The sequence below is a fragment of the Vicia villosa genome, linkage group LG4 (assembly GCF_029867415.1).
Source record: "Vicia villosa cultivar HV-30 ecotype Madison, WI linkage group LG4, Vvil1.0, whole genome shotgun sequence".
NCBI classification, from domain to species: Eukaryota; Viridiplantae; Streptophyta; class Magnoliopsida; order Fabales; family Fabaceae; genus Vicia; species Vicia villosa.
This window is the reverse complement of record NC_081183.1, coordinates 13762746-13772868: the sequence shown is the minus strand read 5'-3', so window position 1 is coordinate 13772868 and position 10123 is coordinate 13762746. Positions and strand designations below refer to the sequence as shown.

Sequence of the window (10123 nt, the reverse complement as noted above, 5' to 3'; positions counted from 1 at the left end):
CAACTAAAAAAAATTGAAACCACTTAATATCAGAACTGATCTTCATACCATACCAGATTAAGTCGTTCAATAAACCGATACTATTGTCAAACAAAAAAAATTATAAAAAAGGAACCGACCATTCTATAGTAGTGGTGATGGGATTGGACACACCGACCTCTTATTTTAACCTTCAAAATTGATATAAACTATGCTAAGAGAAATAGAAACACACTTTTCTTCTTGTCCACAAAAGACACACACGTGTATGTAAAACACATCTTTTTTTCTTTTCTTCAATTCTTCATTCTAATCTCTTAATAACCATCTAATCTCTTTCTAATTTCCTTCTTCTTTTACAATATTCCATCTAATCTCTTTCTAATTTCCTTCTTCTACCTCTCCATAGCTTTCTCTATATTCTCCTCATCCCAATCAATAAAAAAAATAGAATATATTCTTCAACCACTTAGTGAATATATTCACTAAATCAATTCTAATATTTCACAAATCTCACATATATTCTTCTTCTTCTAATATATTATTAACCTATAAGCTTCACTTCTATTTCAATAAGTGATTTTGTTAGTAAAGTGATCATCAAAAAATGATTTGTAGAAGGGTTTTTGTGATTATGATGATGAGTCAAATATTATTATTATGGTGTTGTTATGTGGAAGGGCTTGGAGTGAATTGGGGAACACAAGCAACTCATCCATTGAAACCAGACACAATAGTTGAGATGTTGAAAGATAATGGAATTGAGAAAGTGAAATTGTTTGATGCTGATGATGAAACTATGAGTGCACTTGGTGGATCAGGAATTGAAGTCATGGTTGGTATACCAAATAATCAATTGCTTGATATGAGTAATTATGATCGTGCTTTGCAATGGGTTAGGAAAAATATTACTCGGTATAACTTCAAATCTGGAGGTGTTAATATCAAGTAAGTCTCTTTCTTTCTTTATCTTTTTTATTATTTTATTAAATTTTTATTATTAGTTAGATTAGGGATGACAAACGAACATGTTGATTCCGTTCTGGTTAAACTTATCTCCTAATTATTCATTAAAAAATAACAGATATAGTTGAACGGGAGAGATATACTGGTCTTACATCGTTAAAGATTAAAAATTAAAATTCGAACGGATATATTAGAAAGTAAAAGTCATAATTCGTCTAAATAAAATACAGAAAAATATGAGTAAAACGAACAATGTCGAACATGTTTTGCCACCCTAGTGATAGATACTTATGAATTATTGAACTTTTAAAACTCAATTATTGGATTTTTGTTATATTATGTGATAGTTACTCAAGGAAATGTAATTATAATGTTGATTAAGTGAAAAGTGAGATATGATTGTATGAGTAAAGAGAAATATACATTTTATGCAATCATGTGATATCAACCATTTGATCAAGATTAAACAGTTCATATTTATTGATCCAAAATAAATTTAATTGAAAGATTATAATTGATTAGTGTATGATATTTATTTTTTATAGACATTTATAACAAAAAATTTATGACTAAATTACCCTCAATGAGTGTGATGTGGAATTTTTAGAGTATTTTGATGTTTGACTAGTTACTTTGGAATTTGCAATTTTTTTGGCTTCATGATAAAGCTAACCAATGACAAAGCTTTTCTAGTTTCAAGAGAAAGTAAAGTTTTTGTTCTGACATGGACGGCAATCAAATACTAAAAAAAGAAAAATATTAAAATTATAAAATATTGTGTGAAGAAGAAACATAGCAAAGTAATAAAGTTGTACCGTTTATAAACTTAGATTATAAAAATTTATATTTCAGAAATTTAATCATAAAAAAAATATTGTGAATAATGGAAATTTGAAATTATATATAAATTAATTTTATGAATAATTTAGTTTTCAAACTACAATTAGTACGTTGATAAAGACTCAAATTTGAATTTCATTAATATTCATAACTTTTATGTTAGATCGATTCTGAAAGACGTAGTTCTGATTTCAATTGAATTATCCTAGGGGATAATACAATATTATTCGATCCTAGGGTTATGTATTGAATTTTGAAAAGAAAAAAAAAACTTTTCATAATAATTATTTTTTATCAAATTTTTTTCTTAAAGAAATATTTAATATTTAATTATTTCCATTTTTACACAAATATTACAGGTATGTAGCAGTTGGAAATGAGCCATTTTTGAAATCCTACAACAATTCATTTTTGAATGTAACCTTCCCTGCCCTACAAAACATTCAAAATGCCCTAAATGAACTTGGTTTAGGTGACTCCATAAAAGCCACAGTCCCTTCCAATGCAGATATTTATGGATATCCAGATCCAAACAACGCGGTTCCCTCGTCCGGAATATTCCGACCCGATTTATCCAACCTCATGACCCAAATAGTCCAATTCCTAAACAAAAACAATGCACCATTCACAGTCAACATTTACCCTTTTTTAAGTCTCTATGAAAATGACAATTTTCCATTTGATTTTGCATTTTTTGATGGAGTCACAAATCCATTGAATGATAATGGAATTTCCTACACAAATGTTTTTGATGCAAATTTTGATACTTTAGTCTCAGCATTAAAATCAATAGGGTTTGGTAATATGGAAATTCTTGTTGGTGAAGTTGGATGGCCCACAGATGGTAACAAAAATGCAAATATTCAAAATGCATTAAGGTTTTATAATGGACTTTTACCTAGGCTTGCATCAAATAGAGGAACACCAAAAAGAAATGGTTACATTGAAGTTTATTTATTTGGATTAATTGATGAAGATGCAAAAGCTATAGCTCCTGGAAATTTTGAAAGACATTGGGGAATTTTTAGTTTTGATGGAAAACCTAAATTTCCAATGCATATTTCAACTAAACATGGTGAGAATAGGTTATTACTAGGTGCAAAAAATATGCATTATCTTGATCCAAAATGGTGCATGTTTAACCCTAATTCTAATAATTTAAGTAGGCTTGATGATAATATTAATTATGCTTGTACTTATGCTGATTGCACTCCACTTGGTGATGGATCATCTTGCAATGATTTGGATGCTAATGGAAAAGCTTCATATGCATTTAATATGTATTATCAAGTTCAAAATCAGAATGACCTAGCTTGTGATTTTGAAGGGTTGGCTATGATTACAACAAATAATATTTCAACTTCTAGTTGTAATTTTATTATTCAGATTAATCCTTCTTCTTCTTCTTTTTTGTTTCCATCTTTTGTTGTTTTCTTGTTTGTAGGAGTTGTTAGTTATTTAAATATATATTGATGAGATCTTGTAGTTGGAGATAGTGTGGATGATGTAGTTTTGAAGATTTGTGTAATGAATAGTTTTGTAGATTTTAATATATTATTGTTTAATGTATAAAGTTATTGTGGCTTCATGTGCAAGAAAATGGCCTTTTTTGTGGTTTGACTTGTGATATTGTGATCTATAATTTAAAGTCTCCACATGTATTAGGATTATAATATCTCCACATGTATTGGGATAATAATATTGGTGGTTCATGTGGGATTTGCATTTGATATTAATTAAGAAAGTGCTCCATCAATCACCATTTTTTTTTCTAATTCATTATAATTTTGTGTTTGTTGTTATATGATAAAAATTAATATTAAATAAATTGATTACATAAATTTGATTAAGTGCAAAAGTTATTCAAATTTATTACAAAGAATGAATTGAAGAGGTTGATCAAATTAGAGGTTTTGTCAAAGACTTTTTTACTGTTGTTTTTTCTATGTCTGATTCTAATAGTTCCGTGTTGGGTGGAGTCCATTTCAAAGCCTTATTCTTGGAAGATAATTGCGATCTTTAAAGGTCTTTTAAGATGGAGGAGATCAAAGAGGTGGTGTGGGTTTGTGTTGGGGACAAAAGCCCCGGTCCCGACAGCTATCAGCCATTTGAATATTTTCAAGGCTTGTTGGAATATTTTGAAGGAGGATTTATTCAAGTTTGTCGTGGAATTTTTTCACAGATCCAAAATACCTAGGGAAATCTTTGCTTCTTTTTTGGCGTGTATTCTTAAATGTGAAAATCCACAATCCGTGAGTTTAGACCTATTTTGTCTCATCTCAAGCTTTACAGAATTTTGGCTAAAATTCTGGCGTCTAGGCTTAAGAGAGTAATTCACAAGCTTGTTTCAAAATCTCAATCAGCATTCTTAGCGCAAAGGAATATTCAAGACGACAGCATTCTAGTTTTGATCGAGGTTGTGGACTATGCTCAGCGAAGTAAGAAATAATGCTTACTTTTGAAGGCGGACTTCCAAAAAGCGTACGATAACGTGAGCTGGAATTATTTGAGGTTTGTTTTGCGGAGAATGCGTTTTGTTTTGAAGTGGCTTCGGTGGATGGAAGTGATGGTGTTTAACAACACAATGTCTATTATAATTAATGGTTGTCCAACTGATGAACTTGTGGTCAAGAGGGGCTTGAGGCAGGGGATCCTCTATCCTCGTTTCTCTTTTTACTAGCTATAGAAGGCCTTGTAGGCAAGGTTCGCTTCTAGTGGGGGAGATTTGCAGGGGTTCTAGTTTAATACTCAAACTCGTGTGGAATTACTCCAATTTGCATATGACACAATTTTGTTGTGTGATGGAGCATGGTAAGATTTGTGGAGCCTCAATGTCATTTTAGGAGATTTTGAGATAGTTTCAGGTCTTACCATCCTCTTTTGGTTTGTTGTTTGTTGGTCCCTTTGGTTCGGAAGAAATTTCATTTTCTTCCAAGAAGGGGTTTTGTCTAATTGCAACTTTATCTTTAGGATTAAGTTGTTAATATGAGAGTGGTTTCAAGTGAAGTCGAGTCATGCTAATTCTTTTTGCGGGAAGATTGGTTAGTTGATCCAATGAGGATTCTTGCTTGTAATTCTTTCTATTAAGGTTGGGGTTTCTTTAGGCTCCTTGGTTTTTTTTTTGTATCCTCTTTCTTCTTGTTTTAAAGGTTTAGTACCCCTTGTACTCCTTTTAATGCAAGTTGTCATACATCAATAAAAAAACAAGAAGAGTTAATTGTAATGGATACTCAGACTCATTTCTATTTAACCAGCATTGTAATATTTAATAACTTCATATTTTTTATGACGATGTCTTTCACTTATCTAGGTTGAAAAGCGGTTTTTCAACAGACCCAATGCATTTATTTAATTTTCTTTGTTCCTCCCCAAAAAAAACTCGCTTAATTTTAGTGAATTTTTGCAAAATTTTCTTCGAAGCTTTGTAGAAAGACAAAAAATAAAGGGTTAAACAATTTAGCAACGAATTTAACATGATAACTCTTCTGCTTATATGTTGGTATCTAAATTAATTTTGATTCAAACTATTCAACCAATGAAATGAATCAATAATAATCACTTTTATATTTGGGTATCTAAACATAAATAAATTTATATTCATTTTACTTTTCACTAAAATTAAATGTCATAAATCCTAAGAAGGAACAACATATGTAACGAAGACAAAACACATTAGCAAGGGCAAATTGTCCTATGAAGTCATAGGCCACCCTGAAAAGGCCATGAGACCGCTTAAATCTTAATAATCGTCTGCCAGTTAGTTTTAGTTCATTTAAACTCACTCTCATTACCCACTTGCCTAGTAAATGAGGGAGATGACTCACTTACTCTCCATGTTTCTGATGGAGGAGTGAATGTAACCACTTTCAAGCTCATGGAGCCTCTATAAATACCCCAATCTTATGGTAAAGGGGGACAAAATCATTTTTCATCCAGAAAACACATATGTAAAACTTCTCATCACTCTACGTGAGCTAACACTAAGCATTATCAACAACCACAAATATCACAGACAGCCTTCAAAATGCAAGGCTATCCTTGTTGTAGTTTTTTAGCATGTACAATTGGCGTCCACCATGGGGACTTAGTTAAACTGAGCAGATCCACCTTTTTATCTAATGATCAACTTGTCCACTCTTAAACCCTTAAAATATGGTGAGCATGTGAGCAAAAACTTCTGTCGAAACAACTCTAACAGCAACCAGGATACCATAGAAGAAATGTGTGTTGTTATGGGTAACTTGCATCATCATAATGAGACTTTGTTGGACAACATCCTTAACCTCCAAAAGCGCCACCAGGAGGTCAATCCCACTTAGGAGACATAAGTTTTGGACGCCTAACCTCTATTTGACGAGAATTGGGGATCCCCCTCACTTTTTACTACCTTTGATTCAAATAATTATTTCTTTGATTCAAATCATAACCTCGTAATTTTACTCAAATCACTTTGTATTTCCCTCATCTTTTTGTATCTAACCTCTAGAGTCTATGTAATTCATTTTTGTGTAACTAATAAGAAAAAGAAGTCACTTAGAAGTTAGTCATGTGGCTAATCACTCAATAAGAAAGAATGCTTGTAGTTGGTTAATCTCTTTTGTTGACATGAGAATATAAAAAAAAAAAGAGAGAGAGAGAAATTTCACAATGAGATTCTCCTAGAGAGAGAATTGTTGAGATCTATACACATATTTTTTAAATCTTGAAAAATCATGAGAGTTTCTTTATTTATAAACACTTTATTTCCTTGATTCAACCTTGTGAATAACTTTCTAGAATGATGATATTGTGAGAGTTTGTAGATGTGTTGCGTGATATTCTTTAGATATCATTTGTCTTCTTCAACCTTCTATCAATAAACTATTACTGTGGTGCTCAAATCTAAATATTAAGTCCGAGAGGTAGATCCGAGATATATTAGGGAAGCTAATTTTTTTGTGAAGTTCTTGTAGTATGTATCAGGGAGGAGAAACACTTTTTGTCTATGGCATTTGGTGGTGTTTATCCAGTAAGAGAAAAATTTTTTAATACTCGATAGAAGATTTTGGTGGAATTAAGTAAAGGTTATGGAAGAACAAAGTTGGGAGTTGTTTAATCCTTATAGACCGTTTAATCTTTATATTCTCGCCCAATACATAATTCCTCAAATATGAAATGTGTATGGACGAAGTGATTCAATAAAAATCTCAAAACTACATCTCTAAAATTAACTATGACTAAAACTAAATTGATAAAATAATTTTTATTTAAGTACATAAATATAAAAGTGAATAAGTGAGTTGGACAATGAATTTAAGTATAACAGAAATGATATTCTTACACCAATCTTTACACCTACACCGTATGTACGGAGGTCACTGTTCATGTACGGACGACACTGTTCATGTACGGACGACTACTATTCATGTACGGACGAATACTATTCATGTAGGGACATTTATTTTTAATATCTGGACGTGCATTAACCAACTTCATTACTGCATTAACCAAGTTAGATGACTGCTAAAAATTATTTTTAATACCTGGATGTTGCATTAACCAACTTTATTACTACATTAACCAAGTTTTTATACTGCATTAACCAAGTTTGGTGACTGCGAAAAATTATTTTTAATACCTGAATGTTGCATTAACCAAATTCACTACTGCATTAACCAAGTTTTTACACTACATTAACCAAATTTGGTGACTACTGTAAAGTATTGTTGGATGTAAGTATTGGTGTAACAATTAGGTGTATGAATAGCATTACTCTAAGTATAAACACCAATTCTAAAATCTAAAGGTCTAAATTAGAACTTTAAGTTATTTTACTCAAATTCTAACTTCTAAGTTAAAATAACTAATAAATCAAAATTAATTATACATCAAACATGTTAAAATTCTTTTATTTTAATATGTAAATCTAAAGTGGACATTTTGAATTTGTAGATTTTAACTAAGTGCAACTCTCTTCGGTTATAGACCCGCACCATTGCCCCAAAAAAAGACATTTGTTACACACAAAATTAAGGGTAGCAAAACAAATTCGGTCTATCAAACGTCAATTTGTCCACATATTTTTGTGGAACGGATTAAAGGTTTAGTCTCGCACCCTCTAATGTGTACGTCTCATTTTTTTGTAAATATTTAGAAACGCGAACATTAATATAAATTTTTGTATTTTTAAACTTAAAAATTACAATATTTATGAGTCATCTCCATCTTCATTTTATGTAGAACGGATTAAAGTTTTAGACTCAACTATATCATTTCGTCTGATTTTTTTCAGGCCTAAACCGGGTGCCACCCAAAATCCTAGTTACATTGTATATTAACATCATTTCAAACATCAAACCATGATTTACTTCCACCTATTATTGTTTCATGAAAAGAAAAGGAAAAATAAAAAACATATTTAGCCAAACATATAGTAACCACTTCACTAATAATCTATCTCATCATATTTTGTTACTTAATTCCAACAAAAATAAGAAAAAAAATGCATACTAATAAAACCACTTGACTAATCACTAACTAACTTGTACTTAATTAGATTGCATTCTCATCTTCAAAACTTTTTTATGTGAATTAGAATGCAAGTAACTAACAAAAGTAGGACTCTTTGCTGGCCTATACTCTGGCAACAACCTACCAGACTTATACCTCACACCACATGCATTGCATAATGTCTTTGGCCCCAATGGCCCTGCCCTCCATTGTGGTGTCTTTTGTGACAAACAATGACTACACCTTCTTGCATTTCCATCATCTTCCTTCTCATCATCATCATCATTTTGATTCTTTTTGTCTTTCCGATAAACTGAAGTATCTCTGCACGTAACTGTAGAGACTTCTGACTCGATTTTTAAATTAGGGCTAACAAGTTCGCTTTTGACTAACCAATATGTTTGTTTTAAAAGAGGAGGATATGAATGGGACCAAATTTTTCTTGGAGATGAAAGTCTTTTTCTTTTACTTCTTGGTTTTCTAGGAACAACAAAATTATGCAAATAATATTGATTTTGTTGTTGTTGAGGTTTTTGTATTGTGTTAGAAGGATTTTTGTTGGTATTTGTTGTTTGAATTTGAGGACTAGAAAAAGATTGACTTGAAAAACATTCTTCAACAAATACTGATAACCACTCCATCCCAAAATCCACTTCCTGAAAATTCAAATTTAACAAGAAAACATTAACATTTTCATTACATCACATACAATAAAACAAGAATTATTAAAGCTACAAAGATAAAAAATGATTATACTAACCATGTTGTGAGGAGGGAAAAGATCATCAAGGGTAGAAAGTGATGCATTGTGGCAGATATCCATGTTGATAGGGAGAGAGTGAAAAACACAGTTAGAAGAAGAAGAGGAGAGAAGAGAAGACAAACAAGTTTGGTTTTACATGTGACAAGTGTTAGTGTTTTTTTGTTTTATGGTACACTGAGTTTATGTCGGCAGATAAAAGTTAAAGAAAAGAAATGAAAAATGTTAATTAAATTTAGCAATGACAATGGGTCGGGTGCGGGTGCGGGACTACCTAAACTCATACCCGAAATTGATACCCGAACTCGAACTCAAACTCAAATGCTGTTTGGGTGACAAAATAACACTCACTGCCGTTGAATTTGCGTTTTTTCACCCGAACTCTCAACAAAATACATAAAATACAATTTTCCTATATCTTTCCACAATATTATATATATATATATATATATATATATATATATATATATATATATATATATATATATATATATATATATATATATATATATATATATATATATATATATATAAGCGAGGGTGATTTTTGGTTTTTAGTGCGGGTTTCACATTTTCTAAATTCGCACCTGGAATATCGAATGTCATCCAAACCCATTCAACTCGGATTTTCACCTGTTGCCTCGGATGAGAGTGAACCCCGCGAATTTGGGTATACTTGTCATCCCTAATTAAATTGATGAGAAAAGTTAACATAAGTAAAGTAATTACTTAGTGAAGAATAAAGTAATAAGCATGTTTTATGAAATAATTAGAAAGCTAATAAAGCTAGAGGCCTAGAGAGAATAATGTAACATACTATTTGTAATAATTTGTTCCGACTGTAAATATAGTATAATGCAAAAGACAAGCACAGACTGGTAATGGCAGTGTGCTTGCAGTCTTGGATTCTTTTCTATTTCATCCATTCAATTTTTGAAATCATTGTTTCTAGTTTCTATCATGTTTCAAAAATCTCAAATTTCACATTTCTTTAATTAAATCAAAGTATCTCTATATACAATTGGATATACTATTCTTCAAATTAATGGAAATTCATTTTAAAAGTTAATATTTAGTTTGGTTTAAAAT

The 10123-nt window shown here is 31.0% G+C and overlaps 2 protein-coding genes across 2 annotated transcripts; one reads left to right on the top strand and one right to left on the bottom strand.

Annotated features, from left to right (window-relative positions):
* Nucleotides 1–237: 237 nt before the first annotated feature.
* LOC131594539 (glucan endo-1,3-beta-glucosidase 8-like) lies at nucleotides 238–3371 on the top strand. The gene is made up of 2 exons (XM_058866709.1): nucleotides 238–927; nucleotides 2145–3371. The coding sequence occupies exons 1-2, from the start codon at nucleotides 587–589 to the stop codon at nucleotides 3256–3258; spliced, it is 1455 nt and encodes a 484-aa protein (XP_058722692.1). The 5' UTR covers nucleotides 238–586; the 3' UTR covers nucleotides 3259–3371.
* Nucleotides 3372–8110: 4739 nt separating this feature from the next.
* On the bottom strand, nucleotides 8111–9156 carry LOC131598845 (GATA transcription factor 9-like). The gene is made up of 2 exons (XM_058871415.1): nucleotides 9035–9156; nucleotides 8111–8930 (listed from the first exon to the last, which is right to left on the bottom strand). The coding sequence occupies exons 1-2, from the start codon at nucleotides 9095–9097 to the stop codon at nucleotides 8313–8315; spliced, it is 681 nt and encodes a 226-aa protein (XP_058727398.1). The 5' UTR covers nucleotides 9098–9156; the 3' UTR covers nucleotides 8111–8312.
* Nucleotides 9157–10123: the final 967 nt, after the last annotated feature.

Coding starts and splice junctions, on each gene's coding strand:
- LOC131598845 (XM_058871415.1), bottom strand. CDS start 9,097: ATGGATATCTGCCACAATGCATCACTTTCTACCCTTGATGATCTTTTC. Junction 8,931..9,034: donor TTTTCCCTCCTCACAACATG/GTTAGTATAATC, acceptor TTGAATTTTCAG/GAAGTGGATTTTGGGATGGA.
- LOC131594539 (XM_058866709.1), top strand. CDS start 587: ATGATTTGTAGAAGGGTTTTTGTGATTATGATGATGAGTCAAATATTA. Junction 928..2,144: donor TCTGGAGGTGTTAATATCAA/GTAAGTCTCTTT, acceptor CAAATATTACAG/GTATGTAGCAGTTGGAAATG.